Source organism: Melospiza melodia, chromosome 20 (genome assembly GCF_035770615.1).
Source record: "Melospiza melodia melodia isolate bMelMel2 chromosome 20, bMelMel2.pri, whole genome shotgun sequence".
Classification (NCBI taxonomy): Eukaryota; Metazoa; Chordata; class Aves; order Passeriformes; family Passerellidae; genus Melospiza; species Melospiza melodia.
This window is the reverse complement of record NC_086213.1, coordinates 4,088,447-4,111,716: the sequence shown is the minus strand read 5'-3', so window position 1 is coordinate 4,111,716 and position 23,270 is coordinate 4,088,447. Positions and strand designations below refer to the sequence as shown.

Sequence of the window (23,270 nt, the reverse complement as noted above, 5' to 3'; positions counted from 1 at the left end):
AGAAATCCAGTTTATAATTCATTAGCAAGGAAGGTGGGATTGAGGGACTGACAAGCCTGCTACTACCCAGCACTTCCATGAGTGGGGGAAAACGTGACCTTTGAAGGTGAGCTGCATCAATGCCTGGGGGGAGAGCCTTGCTATGAACACAAGAGAGAGGACGGGGACGTGCTGCTGTTTATACATAATATATGAGGGCATGGCTGTATGGACGGGAATGGATACCTGCCTATGCACACAGGGCTGTGTGCTTGGCATGTTCCTAACCTGTCTTAGCTACGCTCATGTCTGTACGGTGTGAGGATGCCCAGGCTGCAAGGGCGAGCGGCCGGCACCGCTCAGGGCTTTGCCTTTGTCTCAGGGGCAGCCGTGAGGAAGGCGCCGCGGCCCCCCCACCCCCGCGGCTCCCCCGGCCCCGCTGCCCCTTTAAGAGGCCCCAGCGCCGTGTCAGTGCCTGCGCCGGGTCCTTCCCTCCCCTCCCCTTCCGCAGCGCCGCCGGAGCCGGGCCGCGATGGGCCGCCCTAGGCAGCGGGGGCTGCGCCGCTGGGGGGGCTCCCGCGGGGCCGCGGCGCGCTCGGGCACCGCCGGGTAGCGGCGGAGCTCGGCCGGGACGCGCCGCCCGCATCGCCGCCCGCGCCGGGACCGAGTGCGCCCCGAGCGCAGCACAATAGCCGGGAGGAGGAGACAGGGAAAGGGGCAGGGGGAGAGGAGGAGAGAGAAAGAGAAAGCACAACACGGGGGCTGCCGAGGCAGCGCGGAGCGGAGGGCTCCGGAGCGTGGCCGCGCTGAGGACCGTGCCCAGGACGGCGGCGACAGGAGGTGGGTGGGGGGCGATATTTACCTTCCCTCCCCCGCCCCGAGCCCGCTCCTTTGTCCACGCGCTTTGAAGTGCCCGGGGATCGCCGCGGTGGGAGCATTGTTGTTCGCCAGCGAACGATCGGTCATGCCGGGGAGAGGGTAGCGAGTGTACGCGGGGCTGGGGCCGGCAGAAGCAGGAGACGGGGAGGAGAGACGATTGCGAGAGAGGATCGCTGCCTGCGTCCCGCTGCCCTGCATGGACCGCGAAAGAGACGCGCTGAGTTGACCCTGCCCGAGCTGTTTCTGCTTCTACATGTGAGATCCGGTTGGTTTTTTCTTTCCACCTCTTTCTCTCCAGCCTCCTTCTCGTATTCTCCACTTACTCCCGTATGCAAAATGGTGGACCCTGTGGGGTTTGTAGAGGCTTGGAAAGCACAATTTGCAGACTCTGAGCCTCCTAAAATGGAGCTGAAATCTGTGGGAGACATTGAACAGGAACTGGAGATGTGCAAAGCATCTATCCGGAGACTGGAGATGGAGGTTAATAAGGAGAGGTTCCGCATGATTTACCTGCAGACTCTTCTGGCAAAGGAGAAAAAAAGCTACGATAGACAGAGATGGGGTTTTAAACGTGTTTCTCAGTTGCCTGAAGGGGGTGCAGAGCAGCAGATCCAGGACCTGCATCATCACCAGTCTGCTGACCAGGACGAATATGAAAAAAGCAAGGCACATCACGGGGAGGAAAAGTTCAAACCCAGGATACCCTCTATGAGGAAGCTGTCTACCCAGAGCGATGGGTCAGACCTGTCACCTTTGGACAGCCCCCACCACGGGGAAGGAGAGCAGGACAGGTGTAAGTACTATGGTGAAGAGAAACTGAAGAGAGTTGTAGAAGACATGGAGAATCGCTGTGATACAGATGGCTCTCCTTCAAAACACAGATCGGCTTCCACTCGCAGGCTGGTGGGATCTGCTGAGAAGGAGGGATCATTTGAACCTAAGGAGAGAGGGAACAGCACCAGCGTGGCAGCCCTAAGGTCCAATTTTGAGAGAATGAAAAAGGTTAATTCGCACTCTTCTGGCGATAACAAGGATGTTGTTGAAAAGCCCTTTTATGTGAACATGGAGTATCATCATGAGAAGGGTCTAGTAAAGGTCAACGATAAAGATGTTTCTGATAAAATAAGCTCCCTTGGTAGCCAAGCCATGCAAATGGAACGCAAAAAGTCTTTGCACTCCCTCCCTTCTAACATGGTACCCAGCTTCAGCGAGTTCCAGAGGCCTGCCTACAGGGGAAGGTCCTCAGAGAGCAGCTTTGGCTATGATGGAGAATATGAGGATGCTGAATTGAACCCCAAGTTTCTTAAAGATAACCTGATTAATGCTAACGGCAGCAACCGCTCACCTTGGCAGCCCATGGACTTTCAGCCCTATCAGAGTATCTACGTTGGTGGCATGATGGGGGAAGAAGGAAAAGGACCTATTCTGCGAAACCAGGGCCCACCCGACCAGGAAAAACATCTCACGTGGCCCAGGAGATCTTATTCCCCCAGGAGTTTTGAAGACATTGGAGGAGGATACACTCCTGATTGTAGCTCTAATGAGAACCTTACCTCCAGTGAGGAAGACTTCTCCTCAGGACAGTCCAGCCACGTCTCGCCCAGCCCCACCACGTACCGCATGTATCGGGATAAAAGCCGCTCCCCCTCGCAGAACTCCCAGCAGTCCTTTGACAGCAGCAGCCCACCGACCCCCCAGTCCCAGAAACGGCACCGGCAGCAGCAGGTCATCGTGTCTGAGGCCACCATTGTGGGGGTACGGAAAACAGGACAGATCTGGCCCAGTGATGGAGATTTGCCCTCTGCCAGGTGTCACCAGGACAGCTGTTTCCACGGGGACACAGGTGTGTACCAGCTTTTTGCTTAGTCTTTCACATGTATCCAGTAGGGAATGGCGTCCTGGAAATGGATGGGAGACCCTGTGTGAATCACTGTGAGGGGAAAACTGTTTCATGTGAGGGTTCTGTGTTTAATTTGTAGTTTTGCTGTTTTAGGGAGATCCTGCAGAGGTATATGTGACACTGCATTTTAGGAATTCAGTCTGGATTCGCAGAAGGGTTGATTCAGACTTCTTTTGAGAGGATCAGTGGAGTCCTATATTAATAATTTCTTCAAGTTTGTCTGAACACTGAGCTAAAAGGGGCCAGAAGTTCACCAGGTATTCACCATTTGTGGTGAATTCACCACCAGTTTATTCCCTCCCTCATATTTGTGCCCTATGGAGTAGTTAAACTCTACCTCACAGGTGGTAGTGTGCCAACAAGCCACAACCTGAGGGTTTTGCCAGAGCTTTACCGATAATGATGCTGCTCCCACAGTCTTGTTTTTTCCTGTCTGTATTAATTGCATGGTAGTTTCTCGTCTGCCTCGTGTCAGCCTTCAATTAGAGCTGATTGGAGGTGATGATTGTGCAGCTCTGTTCTTGGAGCTTTCTGCTATCGCTGAGTGAAGAAAGAACTTGGAATATCAGGAAGCCCTGAGGGAGAATTGTTAACTACATTTCAGCAGAATAAAACTTTTCATTTGGGGAAGGATGGGCAATGCTTGAATCCGTTTTTGTGTAACTCATTCAGGCATGCAGGTGCATCTGTGGAACACAGTGAGTTTATAGGTGGAAGAGGCATACGAGAATTGTATTAATTTAGATGCAGTTTTTGAATGTCTGTGGATGTCTGAACCTATTTGGCAAGGCATGTAATCTAAATAGTATCTTGTGCTAACACCTGTAGTCTCCTATGCAGTAAATGAAAATCAAATCCAGGAATGAAGAAAATAGGAATGTTTGTTTTGACAGATTTCTTTAATTATAAATCTGTGAGTTCTCTCATGGGTTTTTCTTTGTCTCTTTGAATCTCTCAGTTTAATAAGGGATTAACATGTTATTTGTCAATGGGACCAAATTCCCGTAGTATTGGGTGATTTCAGAGGCCTGTCAGAGATGTCCTTTTCTCAGGTTGTGAGAATTTTCTCTATTACTTCTCAGAAGAGAAACTGCTTGAAGGAGATGCCTGGCTTTACTTTCCCTGCTGATTGTTTTTGTCAGCAATACTTTTGGGAGCCACAATGGAGAGAGAACTCTTCTGTGCTGTGCTGCCATCCTCTTGCCCTGTTGTGTTATTGAAAGGCTGGACAGTTGTAGTGGATGTTCAATGTCCATGGAAGCTCTGCACCTCCTCACGGTGACTTCTCCCTTATCAGATTGGATGGACATCCCTGTTTTCTCTCTGGGACTGCTGCATTCTTGCTGGCTTTTAGGGGAGAGGCTGAGTCTTGTGCTCATTTGAACTGAGCTCAGCCATCTGTCTCTGCTCTTGTTTACTGATGCTCTTTAGATGACTGGGGAGCCTCCTGGCAATTTCAGTTTTTGCAGAAGGAAACAAAGGGGTAAAAATAACAAAGGTTGGTAAAGCTTGAGGATGAATTCAGCTTTCAAAAAGACAGTAGGTAATTTTTATTTTAAATAATTTAGCTGGGATAAAAAAAAAATATGGCAGCTGAAAAGTCAGAATACTCACAATTCCTGGATGCACTGGAAAGCTTTGTGTCTTGTTCCTAAGGATGACCACACATTGCAGGCAAGGACAGAATGTAACTGATCCACCTTCTGCTTTCCTCAGCACAGGGGGTGACATGGCAAGCTTAGCAGGAACTTTCACCAGATGGCTAATCAGCACTGTCTTGCACATTAGCTGGTGGCAACTTTTTACTTAACCAAAAAGGCTCATGCCTTCAGGAGGGCTGTGTTTCTGATTAATTTCTACTGAGCATCATTTTATAGGAGTTTTCTTTCCTTCCCGACTGGGATGAATTTTGATCTGGAACCAGTTGGCATCACCGCCTTTTCCTAAAACAAACAAAAGGCCTGAGAGAGCAGCGTGTGATGATCTGGCTGGCTCCCATTCCCAGCTACCCTGCTCTGATCCGGGCTGTTCTCCATGCCCACGTGGTACCAAAGCCATTCACACATCCAGACACATTTTCCAGCACCTGTGGTTCACTCACTGCTTCTGCCAGGCTTCCCTAAAGTTTTGCTTGAACAGAGTGCAAGTTTCAATCACAGTAGGTTCTGGCCAGCCTTCATGTTAATTATCATCAAGTGGGGTTTATTCAACAGTACTTGACTTCCCTGTGTATTCAGATTGTTTTTTGTTTTCTGGCTTTGCCTTTGATCACTCTTCCCGTAGTAAAGCTGAGTGTGCTGGGGACAGGTGCAGTGTGAAATTTCCATCTGGATCTGTCCCAGTGCACCTTGAGCTTGGCCAGCAGACACAGGCTGTTCTGGCCAAATTATTTCATGACTTCACAGTTAAGTGATGTTTTCCTGATTTTGTATTACAAAAAAAGGATGTAAATCTCAAGTGGATGGGGTCTGTGCCAAAATTTGAATCTGGGTTTTTGGAGGTGGATTATCAAAAATACTAAAGCAGACCAAGGTATAGTAGGCTCTCAGTTTTTTCCAAGGAGCAGCATGAGAGCTTTAGGGTTGAGATTTGGTAATAGCTGTACTTTCTATTAAAAGTACTTAATGAAGCCTGGGCAAAGATATTGATATTAGGATTAATTATGTATCACTAATTTCCTGTAGTGGGAATAGAAAAAAAAATCACATCTTAACTTTGCATTAAGCTTGAATATCTTTACTATGATTGTGAAGAAAGAACAAGATTTTTAAAATCCTGCCTTCTGTTAAACGTTAGTTGCAGAAGTAGATGTGAGAAAAGGCACCCATTGTGCATTTCTGCTTATGGTCAAGGGGAAAGTTGCACGGTTCTGTTATGGAGCAGTGAGATCCTGCAATGGCCTCAGCTGGGACAGTTTCTAACAGCACTTTGTTAATGAAGAGCACACTGGAGCTGTTGCTTGGCTTTGGAGCTTGCTGCATGAAATCAGTGTTGTCACTCTGTGTGAAATGATTTTATCTGTCTGCATAATAACATGGGAACTTTCTGGAGTCCACATAAATAATATTTACCTGCACAGCTGCCTGCCTCAAGGTGCCCCAGCACTAACTCTGTTCACGTGAGAGGACCTGGTGGTGCTCTGAGAGAGCCGTGCCAGGCTCTGTCTCCAGACAGCCACCAACCAGCACAGGGCTCAATATGAGGTCACTTTGGGCATATGTGTCATTTAATTCCATTGGAGTGAGCTTTTACTTATTTTAGCCTCTACTAAATGTGGGAGTTCTGAATGTCCCTTTCTGGAGAGCATGGAACGTTCCCTGTTTTTAGTGAGTTTATTGTAGGGAAGGGAAAGAGCAGTGGAATTTATGCATGTGAACTGCAAACCTCGCAGATCCTGTTATGTCAACAGAAGGCCATTTTAAAACTCCTGCTTACCTAGAGCTGAAGGTTCTTCAGTTTTTGTGTGCCCTGAATGCCTGACCAGATAGGCAGGCATCTGAAATTCCTGCTTTTAAGGCAAACTTGACACTACTTGACACTACCCCAAGAAATCATGTGGTGTCTCATCGTGGGAGGACCTTAGTCTGTACCAGTGTCTGCAAGGGTTTGCTTCCTGAGTTATTTGCATCTTCTGAGATCTTAGACAAGTTTGTTAACTCTGCACTTCTTCCACCCAGTATTGCATTCTGTGAATTTTAGTTTTGAGATGGAGTTTGAAAAGTTCTTTGTGGGATTTTGTGGACTCCTGAGGCAACATGTCAGTGATGTCGCTGTCGTTCAGAAGCACAACTTCCCTTTGAGCAGCTGAGGCAGGACTTCAGCCCATTCTGTAGAGATTCTTCCTTCTGAGGAGCTGAAATGTAGGAACTTCTATAATGTGCAGATTGCTTGTTAATTTTAAGGCCTGCTGGCCATAGGTCCTTCTTTCCATCTGTGACTTACATTGGATCAATAATGCAATTTAAGTTTTCCTGACGCTTGTTTAGTTCATTTTGCTGTTACTTCTTAAACGTGTTTTAATTCTTTCCTGTGATGATCAGTGATTTTCTTGATGCCAAGATGCTGTTTAAATGCAAGCCCCCACCCTGCCTTGCTTTTCAGCATTTCAGTGGCTTTTGAGATTTCAGAGATTATCAGGATGCTTGCACTACCACTCCCCTCTTCTTAGTCTGGGGGAGTGGAGAGCTCCCTGTCTTTCTCCTCCAGATTTCCTTTCCCTACAGCAGAGTTTAATGGAATCCACAGAGGTGCTTTATGTCCCCAGTGACTGTAGTGGACTCTGAAGTGTTTGTTTTGTTCCTTCTTCCACAGAGAGTTGCTGATGTTTACCTCAGGCCTACCAGAAGTAATAGCATGTAGACAGATTTTATTTTTTTCTTTCTTATGTTCACCCTAGATCAGGTATTTTTGCAGTCACAAAGCACCTGCCTTTGAAGTGGGAGTGTAAACCAATCCACAAAGGAGTTGTCTGGTACTGGGGAGCCCTGGAGACTGCTGGTGTCCCCTCATCTGGACAGACTTCCAGGGCGCAAAACTGGAACTCTAAATTCTTAATTCTTATAGTTATGCTATCTTGTGCTAATGCTGAAAGGAAGAAGGCTAAGAGCTTGCTGTTTTGTGGAACTAATTGCTCTACCATTTTTCTTAAATGTTTCCATTTGTGTAAGATCTCTGGTTTGGATATTTGGATAAAATGCTAAGTACTGTGTTCAGTCACTCCTTCATCGACAGCTTGCTTTTCACTGCCACCAGAAAGTTTCACTGAGACCTGAGCAAAAGTAATAAAATGAGTTCACTGGAATGGCAAGGAGGCATCCTGAGTAAGAGATTTGGGATGAAACAAAAATAAGGTTTAATTATAAAATTTGCTTTTGCTAAATCTTCAAGTGTGGATTAGGACATGCTTATTTTTGACTGCTGGGCAGCATACTAGAGTTATATACTGACTCTTAAAAGAAGTGTTGAGGGTGGGGAGTGTGATTTGTAATCCAGATTTGGCTTTGAAGGGTACCTGAAAGAAGGGCCAACAAAGGAGGCCCAAGCCTGTGAAGGTTTGAGCCCCAATAACAGGCTGGAAGCAATTCTTCTTCCAGTTCTAGCATGTTTAGCAGTTTGCTCTCTGATGCCCTTCCGTGCTCCCCAACCTCTAAGGGGTAAGCAGCCATCATGCAGAAGCAAGGGGGGCCTGCATTTCAGCTTCAAGGAATTTTGGAGGTCAGTCCATAAAGGTTAATGAGGTGAGACTTGGCAAGCTGTTTGAGAATTGCTCCATTTCAATTACCACGGGGAAGCATATTGCTGCTCATGGAAGTCAGAGTGTTGATTGGAGGCACAGCTTATCTGGAGCTTGCTTTTCCCCAGAGAAACCAAGACCAGCAGTTTGGGGGTTTTTTTTACTGTCTCCTCTTTGATTTGTTCTGCTCAGTCAGATGAGCATGGAAAGAATAATAAGGGTCTGATCTTGTTCTTCCCCTGGTGAAATATAAGTAATCTTTTGCTGGCACATGTAGGAAAAGCAGTGGTGTTCCAGTGCAGGTTGAATGGCACATGGATGGAGGGGCAGGCTGCAAGTGACTGAGAAATGCTGGCATGGGTTAGTTTGGGTGAGAGCATATGAATGAAGGACTTCCAAAACACCGATTTGAGTGTCTTGGGTTACAAAGCAGGTTTTGGCCAGCTCACTGATGACAAAGTGATTGCTTTCCTGATCATATCTTTAAATTACAAGTGATAGGAAAGTAACCATAAGCTGTAAGTAAATACTTGAATGTTGATCTGTCCTTCTACTGAGACATTTTTACAGATCCATAACTTCTCTATTTTTTTTTTCAAATTGTACTGTATGTGCTTTAAACAGTAAAAGTATCCTGTGTAGGACAATGTGCTGTATTTCTGTCACAAAATCTGGCTCAATTTGCAGATTGGTCAGTTACTAAAACAACAAAGCATGTCTCCCTCTCCCTGCCTTCTTCCTAAGTGCCAAAATGGTATCTCTCAGACCTTTCTTAACCAGGTTTATGGCTCATGTAGTAATCAGATTATTGCAAATGTAATTGGAGGCTCTGCCCAAATGTGGCAGCTGGAGTCAAGTTAGTTGCTCATGGCTACACAGATGCTGGAGGAGTATTTGTGTGAGGAGTGCCCTGTAGGAAGTGTGAATTGCTGACGTTCAGTGTGTTAGTTTGTACTACTGAATTGTGCCTGTTGGTATTACAGGCCTTTTGCATAGTTGTTACCTTTTGTTATTTTGTTATTTTCAGTCATTTCAGCAATCTCTGTTACTACTGGGTGGGGTGGTATTTTTTAAAAAACATTATTTATTTTATCTTGTGGAGGAGAAACATTATTTTTAGAAGAAAGAAGGTTGTGGTGGATCTACTCTTCTGGAAAATAATCTATTTTTTAAACCCTCAAAACCACCCCATCTTCTTCAGGAGCTTCTGCACAACTTCTGAAGTATCCAAAATCCACAAATTACTTGCAGATTGGTCTATGACAACAGCACAGTAGCAGCTATGGCAGGCTGCTGTGGATCACACAGTTTATCTGAAATCTAAGCAGGCAGCCCTGGTAGGAGGAGTTAAATAGTGAGTAACTTGTGTGCTTGGACTCCTCTCCTTGAGGTGTGGAGAAGTGCAGCCTTGGCTCACTGGGTGTGTTTACTTCTTAAGAACTCCAGAACATTCTAGACTCCACGCTGCAATGCAGCTCCTTCTCTGCTGGGGTATTTATCAGCTCTTCTGTTATCAGCAATTACGTGCTCTCTTGGCTGCAGAGCTAAGGAAGGAGTGCCCATTTTGAACCCACAAGATGGGTGAGGCTGGAGCAGGCTGTTTTTAGATCAGTTTTAAGAAACCCAACTCACAAAAAGCCACCAAAAAGCAACAAATCCCTCAGTTGCCTACAGCCACATCTGTGTGTTCCTTTGAAATGGGCCAGCAGCTTCCTCGGGTAATCTGTTCTGAAGGAAAATACCTTGTTCCCTGGAGCATCAGGCTCCAAATGCGTTTGAGCTGCTAAAAAGGGATTGTAATTGGTGTGTTGTCAGCAGGGAGGTGTCACACACAAGCACAGCACTGATTTGTCCCAGAGGAGTCAGATGCTGGTGCTTGCAGTGAGCCAGGGCACACAACACTTGTTTCTGTGCCTGCTGGTCCAGCTGTCTCAGCTCATAATTCACTGCCTCAGTTTCACTTCTGCTTCCTGCTAACCCACAGCTGCTCCGGAAATTTTTGTATAGTGGCCTGAAGTGACATTATGACATGAAGTTTTAGAAAATACTATGCTCAGAACAGTAGATCGCTGTTGGAAGACTTGGATGCCTTGGATTCCCCTGTCTTTGCCTGTCACTTCTATAAACTGTCCCCTTTGTTTGAATCCTTTTAGGTAGAACAAATATGGAAGTCCCTTCCCTGGGTAGGACAATTTTGCTTTACACTCTCCTGAGGTGGTCATTGGACCTTGTCAGTCTGACAGGGATGAAACCACTGACATTGTTCTGGGAAAACACAATAATGCCTCAACTGGCTTTGAAGAAATCATGAATAAATCTGTCTTTGCCAGCTGTATCAATAACTTATTTGGATTTCTAGATTAGTCAGCAGAGAATGCCCAGTTGCAAAATTGTCTTGCAGTTCTCCCACCTAAGCCTAAGTGTGGTGGATACCAAAGCCAGTGCTTAGCTGGGATTGAAGGTGTCTTGTACAGGTGATGGGCATCCTACCCCACATCAGTGGCTGCAGTGAGGAGAGCACATCTCACAGTCCATTCCTTGTTTTTCTTTTCTTGGTTTTCTTAGAAAGCTGATGAGTGAAATCTGAATTGCAAGGAGGAAGAAGAATCTGACAAGCTGTCAGATGAAAATAGTCTCTTTAGCCTGGGGACATAAACCACTTCTCTAGTCCTAGTATTGATCATCTGTGGCTCCTGGTCTGGGGTAAATGGGCATCAGGAGGAGAATGTTTTAGTCAGATCCAGAGTATTGTCTCAAGGGCTCCCTAAGCTGGAACAAGCACCTCTCAGCTCACAAAAGCAAGATCCTCAGGGGTCCTCAAGAGCTGCTTCTGACTCTGACAGAAAGCTGGTGCACTTAATGTGAGCAATTCATTGGGCTTAAAAGTCACCTGAATAATTGTTTGGGTGAATCTTTTGTTCAGCCTTTTCTCCATTGGCATCTTTCCCGAGGAACTTACTCAGGGGAATGAAGAATACTGAATAACTCATTTGTGTTCCCCATTGTCTGCTCTTGCCCTCTTTCCCTTGGAACCTGTGACTGTAATGGGCCCAGAGGCAGATGCTGCTCTAACAGAACTCATGATAAGCATGTGTGTGATCAGGTGAGGGGCTGATGTGTGACAAGCAGGATTGTGTTTAGTCCTTGAGTATATCCAGAAGAGCCAGTGTGTGCTCAGCTCAACAGGGAACCCAGAAACCATTTGCTGTCTCACACTTATTCAACAGTTCAGTTTTTTGCTGGCAGAAGGGCCATTGGCAGACCTGGCTGATGGTCCCCATCCTCTTTTCAGAGGATAGGGACCAAGGAAATTCCCTGGTTTTCCTTTGGTGTTTCAGGGGGTGTATTGAGCTCCAGGCCTGACTGCCTTCTTGAATTGATCTGTACTGCCTGACAGGGATGAGAGACTGATTGCAATTTTGAGATGGTTTGCATGGTCTGGTGCTCTTGCCATTCAGATGAGGGCTGGGTTCTGCTTCATGTGAAAGCAGAAGCTCTCTCATATCTTATGAATTTATATGAGGCCACAGTGCAGACAATTATTTTTCACTTCCCTGTATTCTTGAGTGATGTTTTCACTCACAATGCAGAGAATGCAGACCTGTCACTGCACCCATTCAGGCTTTGGAGGGGCACTTGCTCTGTTTGACTTGCTGAATTTCTTGAAGGTCCTCCTGAGCACAGCTGAGCAGTCCCACAAACCCATAAACCTTTTCTTTTTCATTGTTGAGAAACCACACTGCTTTATATAGAAATATTTACATAGGATTTAAACATCACTTTGACCCTTCCTAATCCAAATTGATTTTGCATCTTCTGTATGCACTGAGTGAAATGTGCAGTCACAGAGCTGAAGTCAACTTGCTATTACCAGTTTCTCTGTATTGCTAAAAGTCTCAGTGTTCTCAGTAGGAAAAAATATTAGGAAAGAAGGTATGCATTTGGAATAAGTAACAAGGAAGCAGCAGGAGAGCTTAACAAATTTTGTTTTGTTTTTTTTTTTTTGCTTGGATTATTGCTTTTGGTTTATTTAATAGTTGAAAACACCAGTGGCTACTCTTGAGACCTCTAACAGTTTCTTGGGAAAGCCTTGATTGAGGTCTTGCTGATGCCAGGAGAATTCTGGTGATAGTTTTGCTGTGAGTGAAGCTCCACAGCAGTAGCTGTTTGTTTCTATGTAACTACCTGAACCAGAATTTCCAAGATACTTTGATTTTGAAGTTTGAACTTGAGCTCTGACTTCAAAAGCACTGATAGTGTCTTCACAGGCTTAGATTATAAATGTTTTAGAACTGACATGCATGCAGGTCGTGCTGTTTCAGTAGCAGTACTGATGTGGCTGAGCTGTGCTGGGCAGGCAGTTCAAAACTGTAATTTTGTTTTGAAATTTCTTGTACCTCTTGGAGAGCTGTGTAAGCTGGCCATATGTATCTGCCATGCCTCCTGGTTAGGTGCTATGGAAACACTAATGTAATTTGGACAGCATTTTTATTTTATTTAATAATTCTTTTAGCCATCCTGCATCTGCCATCCTAAAGGGGAAAATGGCCTGACAGAGTGAGAAAATGGTATTTACATCAAAATAAAAAATATGTTCTTTCCAGTTTGCCCAATCCTCTGAGCTAGGACTCTCAGAGTGAGTTTTGGTTAGGTAGGGCTTTTTCAGTGTTCATGGAGAGAAAAATCTGTGTGTAGAGTATGTGAGACACCAGAAGGTGCATTGCCCTCCACTGGGCCATTGCCTGCAGGGGCTGGGGCTGTGTCACACCCACCCTGCTGGGGTGGGGCTGTTCAGTGGCACTGACCTGTCCTGTGTGCTCAGCAAACCTGCCCTAGGCCTGACCTTGGCTACCCCAAATTCACTCAGCCTTGAGCACTGACCTAGACATAATTTGTTGTGGTCTCTGCTCAGACTGACACAGGGACTAATGTGATCTAAGCTCTGCTTTGTTCTGTGCTGATAGGTAAACATAATAAAATTTCTGCTGCAGATAAAGGGTTACACATCTTCCTCCAGTTAGTGTCCTCCATTCCTGAGCATGTTAGAAGTCTCAGCATCTCCACTTAAAGCAAGGAAGGAGACCTGATTATCTGTTACATAAATGTGTTCTGAATATTTATGTGCACAAGAAGAATCTGAAGAGGAAGAATTTTTAACTTGAATATTTTATTCTCTGTATAGGTGTTTCAGACTGGTTTCAATGTATATGCAAATATACACTGATGCAAAGATACAAGCAAATTTACAGAGTTCTACCTAAACTTTATAAGGAGCATTTTCTTATAATTAGACCAACATCTGGTTAAGGAAGTATTCTGATGCTAAAACTGGTTTTCCCATTAATAGACACTTGCCATGTAGGGCTGATGCACATTGAAACAGGCTTGTTTAATAGTCCTTAATAATTGGTTGCTTTGTGGTTGTGTTTTTTAGCTTGTAAGGAAACGAGTCATTTGCAAGTTTTTTTCCAAACACATGTAAAGAATGAAAAGGGAACTTAAGAAGAAAAACAGCCTTAGGTTTATAGCAAGCTTTTATCTTAATATAGTGATTTGCATAAATAAATTTCCAAGTGTGTTAATGAGGAAATATGCAGCTCAGTCTTTTGAGTTGTTGAAACTCAGGGTTTTAGCTGAATTTGGTGAGCTCTTGTGTACTGGAATCAAATTTGGTGCATTTCTCCTGGATCATGCTTTAGTTAGTAAATTGATTAACTTCCTCTATAGGTATGTGTTTAGAAATTGTTTTGTATCCATGTTCAACTTTTAAAGGAAAATACTGTCAAAGAAAAAAAGAAGACCAAAAAAACCAAAATGCAGTGGAAAAAACCAAAAAACCTGAGTTCTGTTGCTGGAGGGTTGCCCTTTTACTGATTTCTACAATTCATATGCTTGCTTCCACTATTTCTTTTTTTTCTACTTAATTCTGTGTTTCCTTTCCAAGTAAATAAGCTCAGAATCTGGGGGTTTTGCCTCTGGCTGTGGTTGCTCCTTATGTGTTAATTCTCTGGGTTTTCTACTTCTTCCTTCTTTTGGTTTATTTGCTTAAAATTTGAAGCACGAGCTGCCTTGTTTTACAACATGTATCTGTGTATGTCTTCCAGTATTTTTCTTATTATGCCCCTTGAGGCTAAATCTTGATTTAAATTGTCTCTGGTGCTAAAGCCTCATGCTGTGACCTGCTGCCCTGTCAGCCGTGCCAACAACTGCTCATTTCTGGCTGCACGCTGGGAGCTGGATCAGGGAATTTATCTGAGGCATTTTGGGGGGTTTTGTTTGGTTTTTTTCCTGAGCCAAAATCAATCAAACAAAAATCACAAAACTCACCCAAGCAAAGCACAAACCCCCTCTAAGCATGGATCATAATCTGTGCTCCTGCAAATGTTGCTGGAGGAGCAGTAACTGATGGGGTGGTGGTGGGGCAGAGTGTAATGCCATGAAAGACAATTTCCACTCAAAGCCCCAGTCCCCTGTGGCTGTTAATTCAAATAACAATGGGACATTAATGCTGAGAAGTCTTGTTTAACTTCAGCAATTTCACTTATGACTCTCCAGCTGCTTTGGGGTCTCACAAAGAGGTTTGGGGTGTCCTTTGAGCAGAGTACCTCTTCCCCAGGAAGATGCCTTGTTTCTGCTGCTGGCAGAGTGTGAATGAGTAAAAGCTGCTTGAGAGCTTGCAGATATTTAAAATTGCTTTGTAGAATAAATCCAAGTGGAATGCTGGGACTGAAAATGGGAGTATTTGCAGTAAGACAGACCTGATGACATCCTGGTGACATGGTGCCTGAAATTGTAGCTCTGTGACTGCATATGCCTATGACATCCATTTTCTGTATGAGTGACTCCCCTGCCAGCTGCCTACATAAGTACTTTGTGGTTTCAATTATTACATCAGCAAATACTTTGACTGGTTATGACCAGGAGAAAATGGAAGAAAAGATACAATTACTAGTTTTTACTAAGACTTGAAAAGGTGACCAGCTTCTGTCAAAAGGATGTTTGGGTCATGCATCATCTGAAAGGAGCACAGGAGGGGTGCCAGGTCAGCACAGCTTTTAGAGGTGAGTGGATCTCCTTCAGTAACTTGTGTTTGCTTTCTCTGTGTGTGTGTGTGTTCATGGGCTAAGATTTAAAGTCATTTTTTAGGATGTAATTAGTGTGATGAGACATCTGTAGAATTACATCTTACAGCTATGACAATATTTTCCCTTGGTGAGTGTTTTTGAGAAAGTGGAGTTTTAGAGGTCATTCATAGGCCTTTTTACATTGGTTTGCTTTGAAATATAAAATGTCATGTCCTGGCCTAATAGTGGAACTAAGATTTCTGTCAGATGGTGTGATTTGCTTAAAAAGCTCAGTGTTGAACAAGGAGAGGCCAAGAGTCACCACCAGGAGAAATTACATGTAGCTTCCAGCATTGAAACATCTTTACAGTTTCTCTGTTCAGTTTAATTTTGAATTCTTACGTGACTCCCAGATAAGACTTCTATTTTTACCTGTGACTGCTGGCTCTGCAGAGATTTGTGAACTCTTCTGCCTTAACTCTGCTGAATTCCTGCCTGTGCACCAGCCAGGTGCTACATTTCTGCCTTCCAGCTTCTTTTGCTTTTTCTGTTCCTGTTCAGTCCACAAACATGGGAAAAAACTGCCCCACCCTGCTGACTCACTGAGCCCAGAGCAGTCCCTGTATTCCCGAAATAGGATTACTATCTGAGGCACTGTGAGCAACTCAGCAGAGCTGGGTCTGCTTCTCCTCTCTAGAACCTTTTAAAATAGCTGATTTCTTGTTCTTGGCTGCTGCTCTGCCTCAGCCCCAAGGTGGTTTCCTCAGCTCGTATTCATTTAAAGGGCTTTTACAACAAATGCAACTGTTGTAGAAATCAACTCTTATGTAGAATAATCCTTTTAACAGGTTTATTCTGATACTGTGTTGGGTGTTTAAGTGGATTTGACTGCATTGTTTTAGTGTGTCCTTGAAGATGGCTCCAAATGAAACCTGTCAGAGTGTGTCCTGTCTGTGTGTGCATTCCAAGTGTGCCTGGGAGATGTCAGCCAGTGCCGTAGGCAGTGGGGAGGAGTTGCTATTTGTAGGGGAAAACTGGGGGTAGCAAACCATTGCTGCTTTTAACACTGTGCTGTCTACAGCTCAGTCTCTCAGGCAGTGCTGAGAAAGTCTCCTTGCTCTGCCAGGGCTCAGCACCTTGTTACAAGGGCAAGCTCATGTTATTTTACCTGTTCTTCTCTTCTCCTCCTTGCATGGCCTGCAGGTGTCCAGTGGCTCACCCCAGGGGCTGCTGTACCACTGAATGTATCCCTTTAGCTTCATTTGCTTTGGGAGCAAAGGACTGTGTGAAGGCAAATATCAAATATTAATTCTTGGTTTTAAAAATACACAAAGTGACACACTTTTTGTCTTTGAGGTAAACAGCAGTCTACTTTCTGTCAGCAATGCTATGCAACCCTGTTGAAATAGCTCAAGTTTTGAATTCTTGCAGAAAAGTACATCCTGGAAAGGGCTGTGTTTGGCAGTGAAACAGTCAGCAAAATGCCTGGAAAAGAACATTACAACCTTGAGCACAGCCCTTTGGAATGTAGCAGGTTCCTGATAAGGCAAAAATTGGGTGGGTGAATGTTTTTCAGAGAAGCAGGCCTGGAGAAAGGAAGAGTGTTAAGGATGGTAGAGGTCCTGTGCCTAAAGAGTCCTGGGGTTTGTTCTAAGTATATTGAAATACAGTTTTAATAGTATGAAAGTCTGTGTGAGCCTTGTGATTAGGGTCAATTATTTCCTTTTAAAAGGATAATTTGACATTTTATGTTGCAATGTGCAGAATTGGAGATTGGCTTAAAAAATGCACAAAGGGATCCTATATGTGACATGGGAATGGGAAATAGAAAACTCAGTCTGAAACTTTCTGCATGAAAGAGGAAGGATACACACTGTTAAAACTGGGGGTTTCTTTCCATCTATTCTCTTGCACTGCAGTAATGATATGGGTTTGTTCTTGGGATCTGCAGGTGTTTCAGAAACGTGGGTACATCCCTGTCCATCCAGGGAAGCCGAGGGGTTTGTTTGTCCTGGATCATCTGCAGATGATAGTCTGGGATCTTCCCCTGGACTTTAGTTTTGGTTCTAGAACTTACTGCCTACATTCCATCCATGATGTGAGGTGGTATCATCAGTGCTGAATTACCTTTGGCCCCTCTCCTTTTGCCTGTGGTGCTTAGATCAGTGTGTTTTCACCTTTCTGTTCACTGTTCCTGGTAGAGCACTGCAGTGGATGTGCCCTGTTTACTGTGCTCTGCTGCCTTTTTGTTGGCCTTTGCTGCAGTATTTGGGTGATAAAGAACCATACTGGTGACCACATCATCTTCTATGTAACCAACCAAATATTTTTTAATTACTAATGCATGTAAATGAACTGAAGCTATAAAGTAGTTTGTGTCTCATTACCAGGCTCCTTACTGGGAAACTCTTCTGTCTTCCTTTTTTTCTCCCAACATTTCTGTGGTTCTTGACATGATGGAATCCAGGAGTCTGACTTTTGTTTTCCTACTACAGTGCAAGAGACACTTCTTTTGACCATCACTTGTTAATTGAATGGTACTTGGCAATACAGAAATTTTGTGGCAGGAGAATATTTCAGGGAAGTCCAGTCTATTCTCCCACTGAGTTTGCTTAAGAAATCAACCAAGCCTTTAGCTGGCAACAATAAAGGAGTCAGGAATTGAAAAAATTCCATTTTTCCTGTGCTACAGGATTGACTGCTAGACTAACCGGCTTTTCTTATTTGCAGTTCTCCAAAGGCAGATCTGGATGTTGGGGTTTTTTTGGGCTGATGTTTGGTTTGGGGTTTTTGTTTGTTTGCTTTGGACTTTTTGTTTGGTTTTTTGTTTGTGTTTTAATTGCTTAGAAAGGTGCATTTACAGTAGAGGTAATTTGTGTTTCAGAATTACTTACTAACCAGTAAGTTCCTGCCAGAACAGTACTCTCCTAAATTTTAAAGCCTTCCAGGTAGGCCTCATTAACATTCCCTTGCAAGATCAGTGAGAGAAGCTGGTGTTCTCAGCCAGGAATGCAACTGTCTTGTGATCTGTGGTGTATACCAAGCCCAGAAACTTTCAGTATCTTCCTTGTAGCAGCTTTGCCCAGGTTTTCCCTGTGTGGTTGCTTATTTGTACTATTTGTACCTATTATTTTTTCCAAACCTCCATTATTGTGTGCTCTGCTTGTTCTGCCTCTTAGGGAGAGCTTTAAAATCTGAAGTTGCTGATGCTCTGAACCAGCAGCTCCCTAAACCAGTTCCTGTGGTAAGCCTGTTTACAGTAGCATCAAGAAATAAGGTGGCACTGTTCAAAGGAAAGAGGAATACCCAGCCCTCAGGGAGTGAGTGGTTTGAGAGGAGCAGTACCCACACAGCTCTCCTGGCTCTGCTGAGAGCAGCCCTGCTGAGCTGAGCCCTCCTGATGTGTTGGCTCCCCAGCATGGCCCTTCAGCAGCTCAGTGTACACTGTGCTGGACAGGATTGCACCCTTCTGTAGCTGGTGTTGGGAGAGCCTCTGCCTTTCCTAATGCAGTGAAAGGGACAGCTTGATTTACACATTGGGAAATTGCTTTTGTCTTCAGTGTTATTGTTCCTTCTGCCCAGCTGTGTGGTCTGAGCTGTCAGATACTGAGCTTAGGATCTCCTGATGCTTTGCCATGATTTTAGTTGGGTTTTTCTTCTCTGCTGAAGTATGTTCATTTTGCAGTCCCAGGAAGTGAAGATTGCTTCTGCCTGGGAGCAGAAATGTATCTCCTCCAGAAGTGGCTGTGGCCATCTCAGGTGCTGATTTCTCTCCTTGTTGACAGTTTTTGGTTGTGGTGTTTTTCTTCTGTCTCAATAGTCTTTCCTATTCTGGTATCCCTGGTGTCTGTGTGCCATGCATGATTCAGTTTCATATGTAATTAGTTTCCTCTTTGGTGTTGATTTGTCTATCCTGAGCCTAATTAAACCTTAATTGCTCTCTGATACCTGTGTAAGGATTCTTTCTGTGTATGATTTGCTGCTGCACAAACCCACACTCCCTCATTAGTCTAGCTCAGCCATACCCTGAGCTGGCTTAAAACCAACTTTTATTTCAGAGTCTTTGTGTTCCTGTCTCAGCACTTTGCTTTTTATCTTTCATTTCCTCCATCCTTTGGCCATCATCTGGTTCTACTGCAATGCACTGTCACCTTTGGGGCAGCCCTGCAGTGTGACTGGGAGAGAGCAGGGTGGGAAGGTTGCAATTACAGCAGCAGCCTTGAGGAACCCTAGAATCATGTGAACAGGAGCATGTGAACCCTTGCAGGGGGCTGATGGACTTGGCAGAGAAGCTTCTGACTCTGCTTCTGCTAGAGCAGTTATTCCTTATCCTCCATAGAGAGCATGTGTGTTTGAGTATCAGCTGGTGGATGGGAGTCAGGCTGTAGTAAAGAATGTATAAACAGACAGCAAAGAGCTTTGAGATATCTGAAAAGGTGTTAAAACACTAAAACTGCCCTTTATCTACTCAAAGCCTGTTGTTCTGTTACCCTTAACCTTTGGTAGCTTTGTATTTATTGTCCTCAGGGGTCACCATACACCTCCAAGTTGCAGAAGAGCTGTGCTGAGGAGCAGTGGAGTTACAGGAATACCCTGCACCTGAGTTACTCAGCACAACCTTCATCAAGAGGGTTTGTGAGACTGCTGCCAGCACATTTGTAAGCAAAGGCTTAAGGAAAGGGCAGTAGTTCTGTGGATTGCATCCTTCTAAGTTGTTGCCAGACCCTTTGGATTTTCTTAGTTTTGTTTTTTCTCTCACTACCATTTCCCTGGAAATCACACATCCATACTGAGGTGGTAGGGAGGCAATGTCTGCAAATCAACAGCATAACAAGAAAGAGTATCTGAGTTCTGTTGTTCTGCTTTTGTCTCTAAAAAATACTGTGGCACCATTTCTAGCCCCAGCCTACAGGGAGGGGTTTTCCAGAACAAGCTGTTGGTGATCCAGAATGGAGCAGCCAGAGTAAGGAGCTGTCACAAACCAGGATGAATGAATTGCTGATCTGATCCATCCTGAAATGTTCAATCTGTCACAGGTGTCAGAATCTGGGTATATTCTGGGGGATAAGCTATTTATGTAATGTTTTGGAGGGTGTGCAAGAGAGAGGTGAGGCTGAGGGAGGAAGAGGTGACATTGGTGACATTTAATCCCTTGCTTGCTGAACCCTAAAGGTTTGCTTTGTGTTGGTCTCTCCCCTGCACTTCCCTCCTACTTTAATGGCAGTGTTGAATGACAAATGGAGGCAAAGCAGTGAAAACAGGAAACATAATCCCTTAAAAATAACTGGTGGGAAAGGAGGAAAGAAACTGCAAATATTGGAACCCCTGCTTTCAGGGGGGAAGCTCCACACAACAGCTACTTGCATGCCAACAAGAAGGAGCTAATACTCTCTGAGGTCACCAGAGAGTCCTTTTTAGCTCCTGGAAGGGTGAGGAAGGCCTAAAAGCAGGGGAGCTGTGGTCTGCTCTCTGTTGTTTTTGTTATTTGTTTTGGTTTTTAAACAGATTTGTTTGGTTATTTGTTTTAGTTTCTTTTTTAAAAGAAGGTGTAGAACCACTTGTCTTGACTAGTGTGAGGTTTGGCTGGGATGTGATTTATATTCACACATTGTTGCAGGCTGCTGAGGCCCTCAGATTTCCATGGCTGTGAGAGGCCAGCCTTGCTTCTGTATTGTCCTGTGGTCAGTGGGAGCAGGGGGATGGAGGAGAGCTGGATGTGCACAGGGAGGGAGCACTCAGAGCAGTGGGGAGCTGCTCAGAGGGGTGGGAGTGTCACAGCTTTATTGCACACCTAGCAGTCATTGTTTAGGGGTGGACAGAAAGAGTTCTGGTGGGCACAACAAAAATCTCTGTCAATGGAGCATTCTAGGAGGCACCATGTTACCTGCTGGGCAAGGTTGGAGGCTTAAGATTTCCACAAAACTTGATTAAAGATGGCAGATGGAGACATCCTACCAGTTCATGTGGTTTATCTTAGAGGATTTTTGATGCCATAGCTTTGGGGGTGTTGGATGGAGTGCCTTCAGTGGGAAATTATTGAGGTTGAATAAAAATGAAGAAAGCAGAAAGGGGAATCTCTAGTCCAGTCTTACACCCTCTGTGAACAGCAGGTGCTGAGTAACTTGTGGAGAAGCTCCTGACCTAAACTGGTGAACAGGGTTCTGCTGGAGCCCAACCTTCCCAGCTCCTTTATCCTGACACCTGACTGGGGATGGTAAAAGGCACTTTGCCTTCTGACTGTGCTGATTCCTGTTCAGGAAAGGAAAGAAAGCCTGAAGGGAGCCAGGATCCCTTTGGTGTGGCACAGGACAGCGAAAGGAAGTGGGACTGTGGAGGGGGATGGGCTTTACCTCTGCATCTCTATCATCTTTTTGTGGAAAATGAAGATTTTCTTTGCAAATTGTAAATTTCTTTGCTTTGAATGTCACTTAACTGCAAAGGGAGACCAAATCCATGGCAGAACTGCCTGTGGATGTGTCTGCAATGCACCCTGTGGCAAATCCCTTCATTAGGAACAGCCCATGGCAGTGCCAGGCTTTGGCTGTGTTCAGTGTTCCAGTTAACTTTGCTTTGGACACCTTTCCTGAGGGAAGCTGGGCACAGCTTTCCTTTTTTCCCCCTAAATCTGTGAGCATGAGGGGGCTCAAGCAGCTCTGTAATATCTGATCTGAAATAGCTAGAGCAAGAAAATAAGGACATGGATCAGTACCTGAGTACATCAGTACTTGGAGCCTTTTGTTTCCAGGTGGAGCCCATGTTAATGGAAAAATGGTTCCAAAGCTGTGCCAGGTGAGGACTGGCAGCCACAGCTGCCTGGAATGTGGCAGCAGCTTGGATGCTGCAGAGTCTGGGCTCAATAAAAGGATACCAGAAAGGCAGGTGGAAAAGTTGGATGATTCATCTGTTTATTTCTTGTTTTCTTAGGACTTCTGTTAGTGGGGTGTGGATCTACAGTAGTGTTAATTTAGCTGTAATTAAGTCAGTGTTAGAGAAATTTGCCTGTGCATATTTTGAGGTAGTTTCAGCCACTGCTTGTATGTTTGTATGTGTTTAAAGAGTTTGAGAAATCCTGTTTGTGTGGCTCTTGCACTCCAGCCTCTCTGCAGCCATGATTCCATTCTGGACTTCCTCAGAGTGCTGCTGCTTATGCATTTGCCTCATCTAACCCCTGTTAATCCAAGAATTTCGTGCTCAAACTTCTGCTGCCTGGCCTGCCCCTTAAATTTGCAAGAGTACATGCAGAAAACAGCTGGTGCACCAGCTGTGGCAGCATTGAAAACCAGAAGGTGCTGTCAGAGCTGAGCTGATGTTTGTTACCTGAGCTGTGCTGAGTGAAACTCCTGCTTAGCTTGGAAATTGCAGGATAGGCCTGAGGGGAATGTGATCAGTATCTACATTTGAGTAACGCTGCTTACCTGAGTTTAGAGGAGTAGCAATTCTTCATCTGAGGGAACACTGAGGACCAGAGGAAGGCACAGAAGAATTTTTGAAAGGGAACACACATTTCATGTGGTAAATGTTACCCAGGCATGTTTCATTGGTTCTCCATTGTCCCTCCTATGGTTACTCTGCCAATTTTGCTTTTTTATCTGATGTTTTATGGCCTGAACTTGGAGGACTTGGCTCCAGGGAAAGCTGCAGCTTTTCCTGCTGCTCAGATTCCCTTTCTGTGGCCACCACCCTCCAAACTCACTGCCCTGGGCTCCAGCTGGGCTCTGCTGAGAGCTGTCACCTGTTCAGCTGCTGCTTCCCTGCTGTGCTTTGTCACTTGCCACTTGTTGTGAGCCAGCTGCTGCCTGTGGAATGGGAGCTGTCACACACCCTGGGGTGGCATCTGCTGCTGGCTCTGGGCAGGACTGGGGCCCTGCAGCCACATGCCAGTGCTCAGGGCTCTTGGAAGGTTGCAGTTTATTGCAGCCCTGAGACACGTGAACAGTCTCTGTTTTGGCTCACACGTTCAAAAGGAGTTGGAGCTCTTCAGTTCTTGGTCCCAGAGTTGTTTATTGTTTCTTATCTATAAAGATTTTTCTCCTGCCCTGCTGAGGTCCATCCAGCAGGACAGTTCCAGGCACTCTGCCTGCCCCCAGGGCAGTGTTATGTCTTTATACTAAAAACTACATGTACAATGTTTACAGTAACTTCCCAATACCTATCACCTATGTTAGACAGTGAGCTTCTTCTCTAAACCAATCTGTGAGTGCCACCATCACAGCAG

The 23,270-nt window shown here is 45.0% G+C and overlaps 1 protein-coding gene across 1 annotated transcript in view; it reads left to right on the top strand.

The window, feature by feature from the left end:
* Positions 1–688: 688 nt before the first annotated feature.
* Positions 689–23,270, top strand: part of BCR (BCR activator of RhoGEF and GTPase) — a 100,463-nt gene continuing 77,881 nt past the window's right edge. The window contains exon 1 of the mRNA XM_063173294.1: positions 689–2,701. Within this exon, the coding sequence (XP_063029364.1) occupies positions 1,195–2,701 (1,507 nt within the window). The 5' untranslated portion in view covers positions 689–1,194. The remainder of the gene's footprint in view (positions 2,702–23,270) is intronic.